Source organism: Rhodnius prolixus, unplaced genomic scaffold (genome assembly GCF_049639745.1).
Source record: "Rhodnius prolixus isolate KJV_2025 unplaced genomic scaffold, Rpr scaffold_6, whole genome shotgun sequence".
In the NCBI taxonomy this organism is placed as follows: Eukaryota; Metazoa; Arthropoda; class Insecta; order Hemiptera; family Reduviidae; genus Rhodnius; species Rhodnius prolixus.
This window is the reverse complement of record NW_027411634.1, coordinates 25,855,835-25,877,638: the sequence shown is the minus strand read 5'-3', so window position 1 is coordinate 25,877,638 and position 21,804 is coordinate 25,855,835. Positions and strand designations below refer to the sequence as shown.

General features: G+C 32.5%; 1 protein-coding gene across 5 annotated transcripts in view; it reads left to right on the top strand.

The window, feature by feature from the left end:
- Positions 1-21,804, top strand: part of P5CS (Delta[1]-pyrroline-5-carboxylate synthase) — a 74,219-nt gene that overhangs the window by 44,774 nt on the left and 7,641 nt on the right. For all 5 annotated transcript variants that reach the window (XM_074142463.1, XM_074142465.1, XM_074142464.1 and 2 more), the window contains 6 exons: positions 1,887-2,102; positions 4,810-4,975; positions 6,607-6,816; positions 14,694-14,845; positions 15,400-15,537; positions 19,655-19,850. In XM_074142463.1, coding sequence (XP_073998564.1) covers positions 1,887-2,102; positions 4,810-4,975; positions 6,607-6,816; positions 14,694-14,845; positions 15,400-15,537; positions 19,655-19,850 — 1,078 coding nt within the window. The remainder of the gene's footprint in view (positions 1-1,886; positions 2,103-4,809; positions 4,976-6,606; positions 6,817-14,693; positions 14,846-15,399; positions 15,538-19,654; positions 19,851-21,804) is intronic.

Sequence of the window (21,804 nt, the reverse complement as noted above, 5' to 3'; positions counted from 1 at the left end):
AAAGGTAATCTTGACCACTATAATGGATTTTTCATCATCTACTAAATTGAAAATATAAAGGAAAACGGAAGACCATGTGAATGGTGTAAGCGTTAATGCATTATATTGCTGAATACAATAATGCTTTTATAAATTCCGGAAATAACTATTGCTCTCAAGATAACCAAGGTGGATCATTAGGAACCAGTGTGATAAATATCACAATACCGTGCATTATTTTCATTTTCATAACTCTATTCATTGGATTCCTGTCTTTTCATTTTAGAATAAAACCTTCTTTCAAAAGGGGAAATTTATTATTGCATTCCTTTCCCATGGTGGAAAATTTCTCACATTTAAAGAAATAAATTAATTATTTTTATTAAATAAATTTGTGTTTGTGTGCAATTCTAACCATTCCCTTTTCTCTCCTTTTCTAGAATAATAGTTAACGAGTTCTTGATCGTCTTGGATTTCAGAAATTGGTTGTCTCGGTAAACTTGTTTTTAAAAAGTCTTTAAATCTTTCTAAATAGTTGAATAGCTTAATGTTGTCATAAAGATGCGGCCGTTTTCTAGGAAATTTCAATTATCTCAAAAACATGTCCCTAATACATACTATCATTTTTGCTTGTTCAAAATATTTTAAACTTGAAATTCTAGATTTCTTTTTTATGCTATTTAATTTAATAGCGTATTAATATATTTAATTAAGTTGATTGTGTTTGGCACAATGGCCTTATCTATAAATTAATTGAGAATGGCTTTCCGAGATATTTAATTTACTTTGTTCAAAGCTATTTAACTAAAAGAAAATTCAGCGTTGCACTCGGTACCACAGTTTCAGGTGTGAGGTTAATTAAAGCTGGTGTTCCCCAAGGCTCAGTCCTGGGGCCTACACTTTTCAACATTTTTATTGATGACGTCACCAAGCTGAAACTCAAATCCAGTTGCTCCCTGTTTGCTGATGATACTGCCTTCTTTATTTCTTCCTTCAGAGTTGACACAATAGCCAGACAATTATCGATAGCCCTTGAAAAATGTTTCAAATACTTTGCAAAATGGAAAATAAGGCCAAACCATGCCAAGACACAAATTATTTTGTTTACACGCCGCAGACCGGTTGTGAATAGATTTGTCCAAATTAACGGCGACTCCCTTCCGTGGAGCAAGGAAGTTAAATACCTCGGGTTGGTGTTAGACTCCAAATTAACTTTCACCAAACACATAAACTCAGTGTGCGATAAAGCGGTAGGAATTATGTGGTCTCTTTCCTCTTTTGAACCGCAACTCTAACTTAGATTTTCTTAATAAAAAACTTATCTACTATCTCTATATCCGCTCCGTACTACTATATGCAGCCCCTGTGTGGTCCAATACTTGTTGCACCAATTACGGGAAGTTACAAAGAGTCCAAAACAAATGCTTAAGGTTAGTTGGGTCATATCCCCGGTGGACACCCATAGATTACATGCATGCAGCACTTGATGTTGCCAGCGTGTCCACATTTATCTACAACGCTACGGAAAACTTTGTAACTTCCTGTACACATAGTCCCTACCCGCATATAAAAAGTATTATGGACTATAACTTAAGTTCTCTTAATTATAGAAAATACAAACACAAAAGGCTAAAGCATATTTTGCTTTAATTAATCTTATGTAGTAAGGTTTTTTTTAAATTTTTTGCCTTAGCATTAAGTTGGACTTGTACCCAATGTAAATGTTGATATGTTGTGGAGAGGATATAGGCATGCAGCCTGAAACCTCCTTTTATAGATATTTGTATAAAAAAATTTAAATTGTAAATAAACATTTTCAAATTCAATTCAAATTCAATTAATAGTTGTTTTACAGTGTACTATATATCAGATATAAATTAATATTAATTTAAATAAAATGATTTCAGATAATTGCATTGAAAGATAATGACAGTTTGGCAGCAATGTTAGCTGCTGAAGTTGAAGCCGATCTGTTAATTTTAATGTCAGATGTTGATGGTATTTATACATGCCCTCCATCACAAGAAGGTGCAAAACTTATTCATACATTCACTCCAGAAATGTTAGATATTGTTACTTTTGGCAAAAAATCCAAAGTTGGTACTGGCGGGATGGATTCAAAGGTAGTTGGCTGGTTATATATTTTTTTTATTTATCAAAAACAAACTCAATATTCAAGGTACCTTGAATACAAGGAAAAATTGTTTTTTTGAATAAACTCAAAAATGGAAAAATCACGGTTAGTTCAAATTTTAACTTTTGACAGAGTCATTATAGAGTATGGGAAAATGATTACACAATTCAAAATGGTAAGGCGCCACAGTAGCCGAGCGGTTAGAGGCGAGACCTGTAAGCTATTAATGTATTGTGGTACTGGGTTCAATTCTCGGTTTTAGGCCTTGGATTTCATTTAATGGTTAATAAGAGAAATTTACAGTAAAGTATGTTTGCTAGTCGTCTCCGTCCATGACACGGTAGTTGGATGTAAAGCCCGCCTGAAAAAATAGGCAATTACTTTACTCTATTTTACTTTATTTTCAAAATGGTTGTCCCCGAAGTAACGCTTTACTGAAATAATTTTCCATTTAATAACAAAATCTGTATTGAAAAACAATTTTTTTTAGTTTTTTCAAACTCCATGGTATTCCCATACTAGACTTAAAAGACAAGTAACTAACCAACGTTACAAAACTTTTCGCCAGACTACTTGACAAACGATTGAAACTCAACCTACATAACAAAAGACTCCTATACTTTCTGTTACTGCGACCCATTCTGTCATACGACATCGAAGTTTGGGGATCGACCAAACGTTCCAACTCTCTTCGCATCCAGTCACTACAATCAATAATACTACGAAAACTTTTTAACGTTCGGTTTTATACATCCAAAATGTCCTCAAAATCCCTTTCATTAAAGATCTTGCTAAAACTCGTTTTTCAAAATTTTATTCCTCTTCAGTAGCTTATCCTAACCTTCTAATTGAACACCTATCTTCTTCTGCAATACCAGGTGATCCTCCAAGGAGATTTAAGAGAAGATGGCCCCGCGATCTACTCTTTACATAAGAGCAGTATAGTATACTCACATCAATGGAGTGACACCATTGGGTGCCTTCTCATGATATTGTTTTATCTTATGTCACGTTTGCTTGTTGCAACAGTTGTTGCAGTTGCAAATTTCAATAAAAGATTTAAAAAAAAAAAAAATCAAATGAAATCTTTCTGATTTTTTCATTTGTATATTTTTTTTCCGTAATTAAATTTTTTGGAAGGTAATCGGAGAGGGTTTAAAAAACAATACTAATAATAATAATAGGATTGAGCCGAAAACATTTATCCTGCTTATTTGAAAAGAGGGGTTTTCATACCAGAATCGAGATTGATTTTTTTAAAGGAAGTGCTAGTCTCAAAGGGAATAGAAGTTTGCAAGGAGAAGTTAGTTTCGTATAAGAAAGTAAGTATTCTCTCTTGTGGATCCTTACAGACATAAAACAAATTGTTTTTGCCTCACACTCTAATCGCTCCAGCAAAACAAACAGGCCTGTTGAGGTAGTTAGTTGGTGACTGCTGCTGAAATTAGTTGAGCAAATCCTCAGAACATCTCTATCTGACCTCGTCAAAGACGATTTGAAGGAGTTGATTGTGCTTTCATCGGCCAAGTCTTACACTATCAAAAATTTTAACTAACCGCAATTTTCCGTTTTTGAGTTTGTACTAAACTATTTTCTTGTATTCAAAGTACCTATAAATACATAATTTATTATTCGAGTTAATATTCCAAAGTAATTCATTTGTGGCGTTGGTGTTTGAATAGTTGAGTTAATAATTTATAAACTTTTAGTTCTCACAATTTCCCTACTTCCACAAAAAAATTAATAAATAAATAAAAAACAGAATAAATAAATAAATCTGCGCCTATTGTGAATTTCCGAGATACAGCCTTCATTTTACATCACAATTTACATTAATATATATTTAATATCGGTACTTTACCTCCTATTACTTTTTTAATATAGTGAGTAGAAGATAAATCTTTAGTGGTATTAACGTCATATAAATCACATGCTAGTGTGCAGTTGTTTGTCGCTTTTTACGGCTATTGAATAGATATTAAACTACCCACTCTTTTTACTCCAAGCCAATATGACAATATGGTTGGAGTACTGCCAGGTTGGGAATCTAAAATATTATGCAAAGCAGAAAAGCCGCATTTGGCTCATTTGTTATGTTCATTTTATTTATTTTTTATTATTATTTTTTTAATATAAGTAGTATGTTTACTTTTATCTTTTTTAGTCCATTTTAAAAGAAATACAACTCTTTGTAATCAGATTCCGCTCTTCCTTTCGTCGTCTAGTGCGATGAAAAAATTATTTGTAGTAAGAGAGTGAAGATTGGTCACATATGTATTATCATTAGGAACCTCCCAAATGGTAAGAGACGACCGAGGGCTACCAGGACGCAAGAAGCCTATGCTAGCACTCATGCTAGAAAGGTATGAATCATTGCGCTCCCAGTAGAGGAGTTCCTGGGCAATAGATGAAAGCATGGATTTTTCTATACCGAAAATCCGAACCCAGAGGCAAACCAATCTTTTGCACAGGCATAATATATGCAGCAACAGCTAATGCAGTTCTATATCCGGAGCCTCATTTTAGGCAGAAAAATAACTTATATTTCATTTTCACCTGAATGAAAAGATCAAGCATAAACTAAGAAGAAATGTGGCATTAATACTAACGCAAGATGATCGATCTTAAGGCGCAAACCTAATAAAGAAGTTCAGAAATCTCTTAATCAGAAAATAATGTTAATTTTGTTATTTCAGGTAAGAGCGGCTACTTGGGCGTTAGATCGTGGTGTTAGCGTAGTTATATGTAACGGAATGCAAGAAAAAGCTATTAAAACAATTATGACTGGAAGAAGATTAGGAACATTTTTTACCGATACTGCAGGGCCGGGCACCGCACCTGTTGAAGTGTTGGCAGAAAATGGTTAGTGTATATTTGTATTAACACACTGTTTTACCCAGCATCCTTTGCTATGTTGTTTTATGAATGTGTTCCATAATTCCCAGATTTTTCATTCTGAAGTGACCAAGCAATACTTTCGTTGATCGTATTTTTCTTTCAGCTGACTTGCAGCTTCCTCGGTTTATAAAACCAAAGCCATTGTTTTGTCTTCATTTTTTTTTTTTTAGAACTTTTAATTTTGGATCGAAGTGACAATATTTGCAGCTCACTTGGGGATCTAAAGAGAAAATCTTCGCCAAAAAGTCAAGTACATTAAACAAAAACATTAACAATGTATAATATTGTTGCAACATGAAAGGAAAAAACATTTTGATTATTCCTGAAACTGTTTGTTGCCTAATTATTCATCAATATGTATCTACGAGTATATTACATAAACTCATTCGAAAAGAGATGAAAACCCGTTATATGACAACTTAGGTTGACACTAGAATCCTATGAATTACATTCTATGTTCTTGGATTACATAGAAATGGAATTCAAAATATCTTTTGATCAGATCCTACAAAGGTAATGTTGGAATCCTATTTTCTCAGCACTGTGTATCTATGGTTTTGAAATAGATAGTACATATATTCTTTATCATCAGTCCTATTGGTCCTATTTCATAAATTATATTCTGTTTTACATAAAATCAACAATACGATATCTAGTGATTTACTTTAGCTTTTCTTATCTTTAGAATTAATTTCTTACAGCAATTTTATTTTGCTTAAAAACAGCTTTTTATCATTTGCCAAATTATGCCACTGTAGTTTCGAAAATTTGACAATAAGACACAATCGCAAGACTTCTTCTTGCATCAGTTAAAGAACTTTGTGGTTTTACCCAATTTAGAAAAATTTATAAAATAACATACACTTTTTGGTTGTAAATACTGCCTAAAAAATTAAATAAAGGTATTCTTTCTTGGACTAGAAAGTACTTCCATATGCTTCTGACTATGATGTATTAGGCAGACTAACATTGAATATTTTTTTAAAGAAAAATAAGACTATTACTTACGTATGATTTGTTAGTTGCTTTTTGTGTATATTGCTGAAGTTAAGCTGTTATTACTAAAATTGAATGAAAAAGTCCTCGATCAGCTCAAAAATTTAAAAAACAGAGATTACGACCTTAGAAAGAAAGCCAAGGTTCAGGCCTGGTAACTTCTGCAGTTGAGGCTTTACATGAGATAAAGTTGGGGGCGACATACCGACAGAACTATCTAGTATGTTTCTGACGATACAGTTAGCTAGGTAAAATGTTCATGGTACCAGCTCGCAGCGTGACTGCGCCAGTTTCCTTCGTGATTCCGAAGAAACAGTTTAGAAACGCGACGTTTTTTCCAGATCAAGTACTGTATGAATGATCGCGTTCCTTGGAATGCTGATTTATACAAAAGATCCGGCTTGTTTAAGAATATACATCTGTAACAATTCTTCTTGTTGCATTATTTATTTAGTTATTATGTGTTACTTATTTGTATCACATTAACCATTTTGGTAAATTATTAATCACCAATTTGGAGAATATTAGCAGCATTCATGTTAATTTTTTTTATTAATTTAATATTTAATAACTTATTAATTTATATTTACTTATTACAGCTCGAATTGGTAGCCGTGTACTGCAAAGTCTTCAACCAGAAGAACGAGCAGCTTGTATAAGAATATTAGCTGAATTGCTTTTATCAAAACAATCGGAAATTCTAGCAGCTAATGCCAAAGATATTGCTGAAGCTACAAAAGCGGGGACGGCAACTCCATTATTGAATCGATTGTCACTAAGTCCAGCAAAGTTGAAGTCATTGTCGGCTGGTAAGTTTATGATCTTATAGTAAATTTTATTACGTTAGAAAGAAACAGAATCCTTCAAAAAAAATTGTGCATTCATCCATTTAATAATCATTAGTCCATTCGAATATTATCGGTAATTCAACGTTTTTCTTTTTAAAATTGCATCCTGAATGGTTTTCATTTTCTAAAATATTTTCTGCAATTTTATTTCTGTCTTTATATTGTTAAGAATTGCCGTAAGTGATTAATGCTATTAAATACAGTAGAATGCTTATGAAAGCATACCTTGGAGGCAAGTATCAGAAATCGATATTCTCGAGGAATCGTAGTTGTATTTATAGAACTCGAGCAAACTACATCTTAAGAAAAGATGATGTATAGTAAAATAAAATATAATGTATAATAAAGCCTAATAATTAAACAGCTTCCGCATTAGATGCATATTGTTTTCACCGTACCGTAGATTAGCAGATAAGGTAGAGATAGCTATCATCAGTAAAGCTGGGCAATTTAAGTAATACGAGTATACCGTATCAGTTTGGATGAAGTGTTTAAATTCAACATCGCTTCTACAAAATTTAATATCTTCTTTAAATCTACCTAATTTACAATAGCGCTTTATTTTTCTTGTGCCAAAGGGCCATTGTAGATTTAGTATTCCTTGAAAATTAATATCATGAATTTGATTCTTTTGATTCCTTATAGGGTGCGTTCCACTTGGCGACCACAACGACCAAAACATACTTTCAGGCGTTCCACTTGGCGACCGCGGTCGTTGTGGTCGTGGCGAAAACGTCACTAATGACGTCATTATTTTCGCCCACACAACGACCACAACGCCCCATCTATAGAGCTGGGTCGAAGTGGGCGTTCAGAGTTGGCGCAATTTTTAAAACAAAATATGGCGACCGAAAAAATTATCTCATGTAAATGAAAGTATTATTTCATTTAAATAATAGAATGTGTTTCTCGAAAGTCTACAAAAAATAAATAAATAAATAATTACTTATCCCTTTACACACTAAATCACTGAATAACACAAAATCATTTACCTGAAATAACTTTTAAATTCTTCATTTGAATAAAGATCAATTACTCTGATAGCTAATAATACGTGGCCTAAGTTTTCGCTTTTTATCATTGCGATTTTGTAAAATTACATTCCACTCTAATCGGAACTAGATAAAGAACTTTTTAAAGCATTATTAATAAATATCCAACTGTTGCCACAAAAGACATTTTAATTTTATTTAAACGTAAATTTTATAAATACTCCACTAAAATGTAATATAAAAAATTGAATTATATATATTCTTTTAATATAAGTCAACTTTACCAATAATTAATAAAGTTTATTATAACTGCTTATAAATGGGGTTTAAATTAAAAAATAACCTCTTCAAGCTTCTAACTTATTTTCGAGGCCGCCATATGCAATGTTTACATGAACGGTTAAAACGCCCACAGTCCGTTCCACTTGGGTTTTCGATCGCAACGCTCGCAAGCAAGTGGAACGGCCAAAATCGCGGTCGTGGTCGTGGTCGTTGTGGTCGCCAAGTGGAACGCACCCCTTGTAAGCGGAAAATGTCCAGGCCATTTTGCTTGAGTTCCTTTCTTACTTTAGTTTCCTAAGCACAATTCTACTTTTTTCCATATTTGTTGCAAATTCTATTCTATATAAAACTGTGGTATAATAAGATGTTAAGATGATAAAAATGATAATAATAAGATGTTCTGTTCTGTAGAGTTGGTTTATAACTCTCTTTTTGACTTTTAGAGTATGGTATTTAGTATAAACTTTCATGTTGTCTCTCTTTTCTTTCGCCCCTCTTTCTCTCTCTAGCTTCCTCTCTAGTAAGCTCTCTTTTTCAGTATATGCACAGCAGTTTTATTTGTGTTTCAAGTATTATGACAATTATGAGAATGCAGAAAGTAGATGCAGCAAGATTTTATCGCCGTTAAACCACGTTCTAAAACATGCCAACACTCTTCAGGTACTAAAACACGATTCCTCCATACAAATGTAAATAGGATTTCCTACTCAGATTTCAATTCTAAACCAATTCACTGCTATTTTAGACTTTATAGTCCGTACTAATTATAATCTAGGTTGTAATGTGTTTTTCATTTGCATTACTAATTTAATAATTACATTGAAATTGTAATTGCTAAAGACTTTCAAGTTTTTTGTTTGTTTTTATGTTAATTAACTAGTACTTTTTTCTATTTATAAGCAGAAAATTAAAAGAAAATATAATTGAGAAAGTTGTTTATTACGAGCCAGCCTTAATGCGATAACATTTTAGATTTTGAAGCAGACAGACACTTGGTACGCATACATAATATTTACTGGCACACAAGCAATTGTGTATGTGTAGTAATGAGCTCTCCCCTTCGTCAACACCTAATTGGTAGTTGGACTTTGAGCCTAGCCTGAATAAATAGACGATTACTTTACTTTTACATTATTTTTTAGAAGTTCATGCTAAATTTTTTTTTTTATCTAGCTTTTGAGAAACCTTTAGGTTATTATGCTGTTAATAACCTTTTATATGACATTTATTTACATAAGTACCGAGGTGTCAACCCAAGCTCAAACTCTCTTATTTCTATAAATATCACTAAAACTATACAAAAGATTTAATTTTATTTATTGTTAAATATTATCAATAAAAAGTGACCTACAAATACGGATATACAATGCTTTATTAAAACGATTGGGATTTAAAAACTTGAAATGTTTGTGTTTAACTAGTATCAACGGCCATCAATCATATACGAAATACTTCGCCGGTTATCCAATGCTACGTATTGTGTCTTTTCAAACGCCAATTCATAATGTTCTTAACATTTTATTCATCAAAGACTTAACAATTGATTTATTGTTTTATTCTTTTGTATTATTAATTTGAATATTAAATATTTATTACCGTCATTTAACGACCGTAGATTAATATTCTTTTTCCAATGTGTAACTGAATCTAACTTTCTAAATTAATTAATTAATTAATAAGAAATTACATAACTAATGAATGCTGATAAATTAAATTTATTACGCAATTTGAGTTATAAATAATAAAGTATCTCATTTCTTCTCTTTCTAAATCAGAAAATCATTGCTTGACGAGCATGAAGATCTCATTAGTCTCTACTTTTTCTTTTATTTATATGCAAGGTGTACATGGAGCCCGAAGGAAAGGTCGAAACTTCGGGAGGTGATACAGCAGCTCAAATGCGACGAAAAATATTCTATTCACTTTGATCCAACCCTCAATAGCGTCCAAGATATTTGCATTTTTAACTTTTCTGTCGAAATTCGTGTTTTCCACCATAAAAACGTCCATAACATTTCTATCTTTTATTCTATAACAAATCTATTTATTCCAAACGAAAGAGCATTAAATTTCCTATAAATCTGCTTAACCCAGAGTCTCAAAGCAATTCTTATAAACAATGAAATTTTTATTTTGTCTAAAAAATTCGTTCTCGAAGATTTTTGTTAAAATTTTCAACTATATTTTTTCAGTGATTAATGAATCAAGGAGTCAAGGAGAATTATAGAAAAAGTTGTGCATATGAATATTTTTTCTTTCTAATTCTACCTTACCCTGAACAGAGGGGTGTAAATGCAGAAAACTAGGACGTTTCGTAATCGACTTTTCACTTATATCAAATTGTTAGTTTACTCGTATGTCAATTTTAGGAGAAGGAACAATAAGAAAAGTAACCATTTTAGTTTTGAACAATTATTATTTAATAAAACGGAATTAAAAAATGCAGTAGCAATAAAACACAGTAGTAATAAAATACAATAGGAACCTAAAATCGCTACAAAAATTGGAAAACGTGAATATAGACGAAAAAGTTAAAAATGCAAATATCTTGGACACTATTGGAGAATCGGGCCAGAGTGAATAGAATATTTTTTGTTGCTTTTGAGATGCTGAATGACCGCCCGAAGTTTCGATTATTCCTCCGTGTACAGCCTGTAGTTGTATTATTCAAAAAATAAATATATAAAATCAATCAAATAGAAATTTAGAAGTGGGCTATATAGATTTTGAAGAATGAATAAAAACAAACTAACAAAAACTTTCCTGCAACTCCCTGTGGATTTAAGCATTTTAAAAATATTCATTTCCATAAAATTGCTATAAATGTAAAAACTCACAAAACGACTTTAGTAAAAAAAAAAAAATGCGTCTATTATTAAAAATGTGAAATAAGTAAATTTAAAAGGGATTAAATCAAACTCAGCGTAGGTACTAAATGAAAATGTAAAGTATACGAACAGTTAAAATATTTGTTGGTTATTGATGAATAAGTTTGTCGGGCATGGGGAAGTCCTCTAAGAAAAACCAAAGAATGGGAAGTTCCAAGAAAGTTGGTCGCCTAAGGCTCGTTTTATTTAAATAGAAGGGAGCGAACATTCATTTGAACAAATGTGAAAACTATGAAGGAAACTTAAACATAAACTGGGTATTTTCCTATTTTCATTTATCAATGCTCAATCTGTGTTTGCAAAAGCTTTTGTCAATAACTTTTAAAATTAAGTATTGAAATAGGTAGCGGTTACTGCATGGAGTGTGCTTTAAAATGTAGAATCAGCCCACGCCATTTTAAATTTCTATTTAGTATAAAACTCGTGATCACAATACTCTACATTATTTAATTGCATTAAAGAAAAATCATAATAAACTCTCGTACGGTCTTCTCTTTTCAATTATTTGAAATACTTTTTTTTCAAACTAACCGTCCTATTTGTAGGCTTCATACTGCTGCTATCTGGATGTTGCGAAATTAACTTGGAGGTAAAAGCAAACTTATTTACTATCCATGTCGATAAGTTCAAGGGGAGGTCGGTTGACATTGTTCTATCGATGCAGAAGGATTTTTTCCTAGCAGTCCTGGACTTCGGTTATTGCGATTGGATTCCGGCGTGGAAGGAAATTGTCTACGAATTAAGACACCATTTCAGTTTTCACGAATGAATTGATGAACAGTGCTAATGCTATGTAACATATGTATATCTAGACTTCTCAGTTTGGGCTAAGTTCTGAACGTGCCAGCTGCAATCTTGTTAATTATACATTGTGTTTTTCAGTTATAGCTGACTGCTATTGAAAAGGCAGTTACAGAACTCCGTTGGAAGGGATTTACTGATACTGTAATTAGGTTCTTCAAGGATAAGTAAGATATTGTCGATTTGTTTATAAAACTCTTCTTTCGAATTTCCTACCCTTTTGCTCACTAAATGAATAAAAAAAATACTCCTACGAAAGAGATACAGACAATAAAAACTTCTATTTTCATTTTTATATATTGTAACGAAGTTGACCTGGGCAGAAAAGAAAGGCCTAGATTGTTCTAGGGGTTGAGCGACCAAAGTCGGTAACAGGCCGACACTGTGTGAACAAAAGGGCGGTATCTACCTGTGGCAGAGAAGAAAGGCCTAGATTGTTGTAGGAGTTTAGTGACCGTAGCCTGTAACGGACCACCGCTGTGTAATAGCCAGCTAAGAGAAAGGCTCCAATTGGGGTGGTGGCAGTATGTGTTTTCCCAGCCAGTGATTGACAGGTGAGAGTGAGACAGACGGAGTTGGAGAGAGAGACAGAGAATTGGAGGAGGCGGCCCTAGTTGGAGTGGTGGCAATATGTGTTTTCCAGCCAATGAGCGGCAGGTGGGAGCAAGACAGGCGGAGTTGGAGTGTGACAGAAGGTTGGAGGAGGGCGGCCCCAGTTAGGGTGGTGGCAGTATGTGTTTTCCTCAGCCAATGAGAGGCCGGTGGGCGTGAGACAAACGGAGTAGGGCAGCCGCAGTTAAAGGGAGGCAGACACAGCTGGAGAAGTCAGTTTTTAGTGAAGTCTTTGCAGTCAGGCAAGAGTTTTTAGTCAAGTTTTCTAGTTTTGAGAAGTTAGTCTTTGAGTTAGTTTTGGAGAGACACTTTGGAAGTGATAGTTTTTGAGAGAGTCAGTGTTGCGGAGTGCTTCGGAGTTAGTCAGTTAGTGAGTAGAGCTGTGTTAGTGCAGCTGAGACTAGTGCAATTCGGTGCAGTGCGGACCAGTGGTCAGTCGTGGAACAGTTTTGTGGCGTTACCTAGTGAATAACAGTAAACTGTTGTGACTGTTGTAAATGGTAACTGTAATGAATAGCGTTAGTTGCTAGTAAATGTTAATGTGAGTAATGTTAATGTGTTAATAAATCAGGTTATTACTTATAACTAGAGCGAGTTTTATTATTAATCAAACCCACATATCATATTAAAATAACTAGTGGCAGGCACTAGTTGTAGTTGTTAAAGTTTTTAGTAAAAGGACAAAAACTTTACAATATGATTCTTTAACACAATTATAATATGTTGTACCTCGTCTGCATCGTAATTTTCTTACATAACTTACATTCCTGGGTATCGTATTTCTGTCCACAACGAATGCTTCCTGAACCTGACTTTAGTATTTTTTAATACATTTTTAAAACGTCCAATTAGTATTTTGTTGAGACATTCTAACAACTTTTATTGTAAGCAACGGCCAAAAATCTAATTTATTTATCAGCTTAAGTAATAAGTGTTTTGTTCATTTTGGAATTTTTCATTAAATAAAATTTATAAATTGTTTGAAAGGAAGATTTTGTAACTGTTAGGAAATCAAATGTAGTTGATTATTTCGTTGGACAACCAAGAGACATTAGGAATGAATTAAATTAAACTGTTTGTGTAAACTCTCTAATAAATATAATTTAATTTGTATAAAACAATCCCTAGAGTAAGCTTTTCTCTAAATATTACGGTATAGAACATTTCAGAAATCATTTCCATTATACAATCATGATTAATATTAATTAAACAGTTCATATAATTTGTAATAAGAGTATAAAAGTAAAGTAATGCCTTTTATTCGGGCTGGCTTTACATCCAACTACTTATTAGGTGTTGTGGACGGAGGCGACTAGCACACTTACTTTACTATGAAGTTCCAAAAATTAAACATTAAATAAATTCCAAAGTTTGGGCCGAGAATCTAACTCAGTACCACAATACATATTAGCTTTGCTGGTCTTGCCTCTAACCGCTCGGCTACCGTGGCGCCTTGCACTCTGTGTGTAAAGATGTTAATAGGGAAGGGGTTGTTCATGGCTAAGATTTGCCTTAAGGAAAAAACAGTTAAGAAATTTGATGAGTGGTTAGTGCTCTAAATCCAATGAGGTGTAGCCGGGTTCGATTTCTTCTGTCTTACATTTTTTTTTATAGCTCACTCATGAAGAACAGTGTTATTTTAATAAGAGTACTTTATACGGAGAGGGATTCTTATTTATATAATAATCGTTAGTTTTAAAGGAAAAGAATTAGATGTCATTCGTTTTTTTATATGATATTAAATCTGCCTTGTAATATAATAAACCGTATTTTTATCTGTAAGACTGAAGACAGGCGCAAAATAGACCTAGACGTTTCACTTAAAATAATAAACAGATCTTGATACTGAATAAGGCTTGCAGTTTAATCAACATTTAAATCGACTCTAATTATTTAATAAAATAATAATTCTTTTATTATACTCTCTTATTATGATGTGTCTGAATGTTAAGGATATACTTTTGAATTAGAGGACATAAATATTCAGTTCACTTTTCTCTCGAAATATTGGCTATCTAAATATTATCTGTTAAGAAGTAATAGATTGCATTACTCCACATCATGGTAATATACCAGTGTAAATAGAGGTTGTGGAACCGAGCTAAATGAGCTTCTATTCACTGGCTGTACGAAATGTGTAGTTCAGATGTATTGGTTTAAATATTCACTCTACCCAACTTCCACATTATAGTGTTAACATTATCCTTATATGCAATAGATTAAAATGCTACTGGAGATGATTAATCTTAGCTACTGATTCCAGGTTTACATCAGATCGCTGAAGCAAGCCTGACAAATGTTGGCCGTGTAATAAGAAGAACAAGAATTGCCGATGGATTAGAACTGACACAGATTACCGTACCAATTGGTGTACTTTTAGTAATATTTGAATCTCGTCCGGATTGCTTGCCACAGGTCAAAATTGGCAAATTTTACTTTTTTATCTTAAAAACATAGACTTGGGTCTGGATAAATTATCTATCTTTCACAAAAATTATATGAGTCCTGCTAGAGTATTTTTTTAATGCACATTAAACCTGGCCATAAAGATAGCTATAATTCTCTGACAATTATGCATGTTTGTAACCGTTTGCGCTGTTATATCTAGACGTCAAAAACTTTTGGAACTCATGTTTCCACTGGATTATCTAATACTAATCATAAAAATTAAAACATAAAATCGTATATCTAATAAACACTATAAATTCAGGACTTTAAATCTACGTTAATTTAATGTAAACAACATTGAAATATCCAAATATTTTGCGACCACCTGAGCCCAGTTCATGTAATTAATCTTCTATTTCAAAATAACGCCATTATTTTTCATTAAAAAAGAAATTTAAGTGATAATAAAAAATAAAATGCTATAATTAAAAACGAAAAAATGGTTTCGTTCATTTTTAATTTATACTTTTAATTAAAAATATAAATTCTCAGAAGTCTATAATGTAATAATTTTTTCTCAGGTGGCTGCTTTAGCTCTTAGTTCTGCTAATGGATTATTGCTGAAAGGTGGCAAAGAAGCTGTGCACAGCAATAAAGCATTGATGGGATTAGTAACGGAAGCTCTCTCTACTGTTGGCGCCAGCAACGCCATCTCCTTGGTAAAACATCTTCTTTTTAAAACATTTCTTTTTAGAGGAAATTGATAAATGGCTAAAATTGATAAAGCTTCCTTCAAACTAAAGTGGAATGCAAAAATAACTCTTTAAACATTGGCACGTATTTAAAAAAAAACTCCGTATTCAAGCGGAACTTAGAAATAAAGCTAATAATGTCACAAATTATAATGGAACTATATTTTGTAACCGCGCTCATTCACCGCTAACCGACCAAAGGAACTGTAGCGGCATAAAGGTCGAACAAAATTAGTATAACCATCAATAAACCAACTGATTTGAGTTTTATGCTGTTAGGCTCAGGTACTAAAAAAATGCTGGATCGATAGGTCTTCAGCATTTAAAATGAAAATTCATCCATCCTTTTCATATTTAAAAAAAGTACTACGTAAATTTGAGGAAGATAAAAACACAAAAAAAAAATGTTTTAGTGGCATACGCAGTTTAAATAAAATCAGTTCACATGTTTAGGTGCTACGTTATTTACAAAAAAAAGGTAACAACTACAATTTTTGGAAACTCTAGTTTTGGCAAGTTTTACTCAAAATCTATTAGATCCTCGTGGTTTCGAAAAATTACTCTTCTAATCGAAAATCCCCTTATAAAAAAGAAAATTTAGTATTTATGCTTCTATAGGAAAAGAGGATAAGAAATAGTCAAATTTAGTTAGTTAGTTTTTTTTTTTGCAGTATTCTTTTTCGTGGTTTATCAGTCATCCACCCTTACAAAACTTTCCTTCCTGACATTTACAATGAAAATCGATTACTGATTTTTTAAAAAGACTTGAATAGCAGTATTATTTTTTTTTTTATGTTGCTCCAATTAAAATTTCGTTTGTAAACAAAATGTGTCAATTAAAGAAAAAAAATAATCAATTTATCTTTTAGAATATCAACTTTTTCAATTAAAGGTGGCGATTTTCATTTACAGGGAATTATATTTCAATATGGAAAAATAATTCTCTCTTTGATAGATTAGTTTCGATTTATAAGGTCTCCGCACTCTAGAAGTATCATCATTGTATTTTGTGTGTGTTTCATTAAAAAAAAAAGAGAAGAGATTAAAGTATTAACGAACATGGCAAATTTAATTAGTTTCCGGATCTCTTTATAGCTTTTAAAAATTTTTAACTAGATTTGTATATTATTTTAAACCACTGTCGCCTGATTTATTTTGCAAAACTCATAAAAATAAAAAAATCAGTATTTTAAATTTAAATTTAATATAAAGAGAAAAATATTTTAGTTTTAATCTGTTTTGTATAATACCTAATAACTAAACAAACCATAATGATCATTTTTATTAAATGTAAATAATTTTCCAGCAAATCTGCGAGTAATAAACCTCCAAAATGTTAAAACAATTATATCTCGAATAAGTCGCTGTTCTCAGCAAACTTAAAGCATTATAACTGGAGCTGAAATGGCAAGAGACAAAGCTAAATATACATTGTCTGTTAACATGTTTTGTGTAAACAATCTTGCCTTTGTTCTGTTACTGCAGAGAGAAACTTCTAATATAGGACAATGCTTCATTGGAAATTAGGAAACACCTTTAAATAAATACCTTTTACCGGAGGGCCTCAGTCAGGCATTTTCAAGAAAAATTATTTCAATTAAAAATTAAACAACTTTTTAAATATTTTTTCAAAATGGAAAAATAATTGTAAAGATGGTAGACAGACAGAAAAGCTTTATTGAAAATACCATCGACTGAAATGACAGATAAAAAAATATTTTGAATAAAACTAGTTAGTGCGTTGGAGATATGATTAAATGTAATTACGAGGGGGTACCCAAAATTAACCGGAATTGCGTTGCCGCGCATGGAGCTTATGTAGTTCGCATTTCTGCCGCTAGACGGGTATAGCGCAATTCCTTGCCAGTTCAGTCCTGCCTGTGTTGTTTGCCTGGCTTGTTCTGTTCATCTGCAGTGATTGTTTTTACCAGCGCTGTTTTGTTCTTTTTTCGTTTTTTATGATGGCAAGTTTAAGTGAACAACGTGCAGCTCTGAAATTTTGTTTTCTACTCGGCAAAAATGCTGCTGAAAGTGTTTTAATGTTGAAAACAGCTTACAAAGATGACGCTATGGGAAAAACTCAAGTATACGAGTGGTTTACTCGGTTTAAAAATGGCGACATGTCGATTGATGACAAACCTTGTTCTGGACGTCCATCAACTGCCCGAATCGACGAAAATGTTGAAAAAATTCGAGAGCTGGTGTTCACAGACCGTCGACAGACAATTGATCAACTGTCAGAGAGTAGTGGGTTATCTTGGAGCTCGGTTCAGCGAATTTTAACGGAAGATTTGGGGATGAAAAGGGTTGCTGCCAAGTTTGTTCCTCGAGTTCTGACTGACAATCAAAAAGAACATTGAGTTGGAACATGTCGTGCTTTGAAACAACAGCTTGAAACTGATCCAGATTTTCTGTCAAAGGTCATTACTGGTGATGAGTCATGGTGCTATGGTTATGACCCAGAAACAAAGCAACAGTCGAGCCAATGGAAGACGTCATCTTCACCCCGACCAAAAAAATGTCGTCAAGTCAAGTCAAATATCAAAACAATGCTGATTTGCTTTTTTGATGCTAAAGGCGTAGTCCATTCAGAGTTTGTCCCCCCAGGTCAGACCGTCAATCAAGCCTTGTATTTGGAAGTTTTGAAAAGATTGCGCAATAGTGTTCGCCAAAAAAAACCCCGATTTGTGGCAAACAGGAGACTGGTTCTTCCACCACGACAATGCACCTGCACACACAGCCATCTCTGTTACACAGTTTTTGGCTAAAAATGGCATGGTTCCGCTGCCCCACGCACCTTACTCGCCTGATCTGGCTCCGTGCGACTTTTTCTTATTTCCACGCATGAAAAAGGGCATGAAAGGTCACCGATTTGACAACATTGAAGAGGTCAAGAAAAAAACGAAGAAGGAGCTGTCAGCCATTTCTAAAGATGACTACAAAAAATGTTTCGAACAGTGGAAGCACCGGTGGGACAAATGTATTAGTTGTAATGGAGAGTATTTTGAAGGGGATAAGGTTGTTCTGTAAAAAATTTGTAAATAAATAGCTTTTAAAAAATAATTCAGGTTTTTTTTGGGTACCCCCTCGTACGTGTGAAAAGGTTTTCAAATAAACATACGTTTTATTTTAAATTCAGAAATGAATATAGATTAAAACGGACTTCATTAGATAAAAACCAAACCGTTTACGTGATCACACTAGCATTATTACAAATAAATAAAATCCAAATTTTGTATTAAATATCAGCGAAGTTAAAACTTTTACGATTTTTTTTTAACCAATAAAGTTTGCTTAAGTCATTCGTGCAGTCAATAAAGTTAAATTAAGTGGTTCATCTCGCATGATTTCTTTTGCATTAGCCTTTCAAATGCAAATTAGGTAATAAAATTGCACGAACGTTGGCTTATAACTACTTAAAGTCTCTTAAATAAATTATTCCTTGTACTATTGGAAATTTCTACTAAAGTATTCTTCAAATATGTTTCGGGAAGGAATGAATAATGAAAGACGACATAAAGTTAGTTACAGCATTTCTTGTACAGTCACAAATAAATAATTCTAATCTTAGAAAATAAAGGAGCATAAGTTTTTTATATTTTTTTTTTAACCACCATTTTTATTAACTACTTACCTGTATGTCTACCCAGAACTCAATTAAGATTAATACCGTCCTTCCAGTGTAAAATTATTTTCTTACTGTCTTACCTCCTTTTCTAATGAAACCGGTAATTCATTCAATCCTAGAGGTTCCCACTTTGACAGTCAACAATAATATTCAATTGTAAAAAATCAAATTTTTGTTGGATAACCCGCTTCAGCATAGGGTCATCATCCAATTTTGGAAGTTCATGCATTTTATATGCCTTCAAATTTTCACTTGCTAAGAGCCTCTTATAGCTTACAGATTTATTGTAAGTCTTGATATTTTTGTTTTAGAATTAAAAAAAAAAAAATCAACCATTTTAATGTACAATAATTGTAGTATTACAGTAGAAGCTTTTACTACAATTATCCAAGTGTTTTATTTATTTATTTTTTACCTAGAATAAAATGTATTAAATAAATATTTCTGTATCACCAGGTATCAACCAGAGAAGAAATCAGTGATTTACTCTCTATGGAGAAGCATATTGATCTTATAATCCCCCGAGGATCTAGTGAGTTAGTAAGAAGTATTCAAGAGCAGAGCCAACATATTCCTGTATTAGGACATGCGGAAGGTATATGTCACGTTTATGTTGACAATGAGTTCGATCCAGAAAAAGCTTTACGCATTAGTGAGTACTAGTATTTCTTTTCTTTCTATATAAAGTTTATTTTTTTTACTTTAAATTTTTTTTTATTACTTAATTTAATTTTACCATTTTCTTATAAAAATATATTACAGTACCATTTTCTTATAAAAATATATATACGTACAGTAAAATTTATTGTCTGTTTACAACAATGGACAATTTTCTAAAATGGCTGCTTGGACAATAAAGGAAATGTCCTGCTGTTACCCTCGACATAAATTGAGGAAAATATAAAGTAACAACGCCAACCTCAATCGAAATGACAATGAAGAGGAAAGAAATAAAAAGTAATATTCACTAAAAGGTAGACATATATCTGGAGTTTGGAATTACATGAATGTTTCAACTTCTAAGATTTGATGTCGGTCTGACAGTGAAATCATTTATTTACGAATAATTGATTTTCTTCTCAGAAATGGACCGCCATCACTTTCATCGCACTTGCCTTATTGTTTTTTTACGTTTTTATTTTTTATTCACCCTTCCATTTTATATAAGAATAAAAATAATCATAATATTATTTATTATTGTTATTATTATTATTGTTATTATTATTATTATTATTATTATTATTATTATTATTTAGTTTAAGGCGCATCAAATTCTGAGTTTATTGGTGCGTGGAGTCTATTTTAGTGTATAGTTCACCTCCGAACTATGTTTTTTCGTTAGAAACCATCTTGTCTATTATTAGACATGAGCATTTAGAGGAAAACTTTGGTCATAGAGCTGGATTCATTGTATACAGTTATCAGACGTGTTGAGCAACGCAACTTCCTCTATGTAAATAATATGACTGCTTGTTGTGATACGATTTCTAGCCTGTTTAGGTGTGATCTTTCCCGACAGCTAAGACAGTAAATTATTTTTTGGACGACAACTACTGGATTTGTATAAGACGAAATAGTAACTAGGCCTAGCTGTACCAGTTTTTTTAGCGACGCTGTTGTCCCTTTCTAGGTAAGCCAGCCAGGAAAAGAGTAAGACTATTCAAGAAAATTCGTCATCTATTCCGCACAATTTAGCCTGGATGGACAAATCTTCCCACGATTCTTTTCCAGCAATTCTTATCTAAAGTATCGATGCCCAGCATAGCTGGTACTGTCGATTGAGGTTTACTTTTTTGACCTTGGCTTATGCCATTAAGCTAGCGAGTGGAGTTTGGATCTTTTACACTTTTTAAATAGTAGGTTATATTCTGTAGTTTTGTTGCAAAATTGATTCTTAATTTTAAAAATTATCGTACAAAGTACAACGATTTTCTGTGTGCGCATGTTAATCAGATGATTGCAACGGCAGCCTTGAATGAAATTGATTATGAAATTATGAAAATAATTATCAAAGCGAAATGAAATAGAGTTTGTAAAGAAACACATTCAACAAGTTATAAATAAATTTATTCTAAGGAGTTCGGAGGACAATCTGATAAGAATGATTCATAAAATAATACATATTTTCTCAGTTCATAACCTATTTAACAGGTCTTAACGTCCAGTTATCAATTTACGTGTAAACGTATAAACATTTTTGTAACTAATGAAAAATTGAATGATAGAAGTGGGAATCGAACTAGAGTCATCTAGAGAAGATCAAGGCAAGCTTTCAGGCAATTAAAAACTTCCCCTTTGCAATTGATTTTCAAAAAGATCACCTTTAATTTAACTTAATAGTACTTTATAATTAATGTAGTGAAATGTTTAATTTTCATTAATTTATAAGAATTTTATGCTTGTTTTATTTTATGGTAGACAATTTTTTTTTTTTAAAATAAAGTATTGCCTATTTATTTAAAGTGGCTCGTCCAACTACCTCACGGTCGGAGGGGACTAGCAAACATACTTTACTGTTATTAAATTCTCATATTAACCATTAAACAACATCTACGGCCTGGGACTTTGAAACGAGCCCAGTACCATAATAAATCTTTTTTAATAAA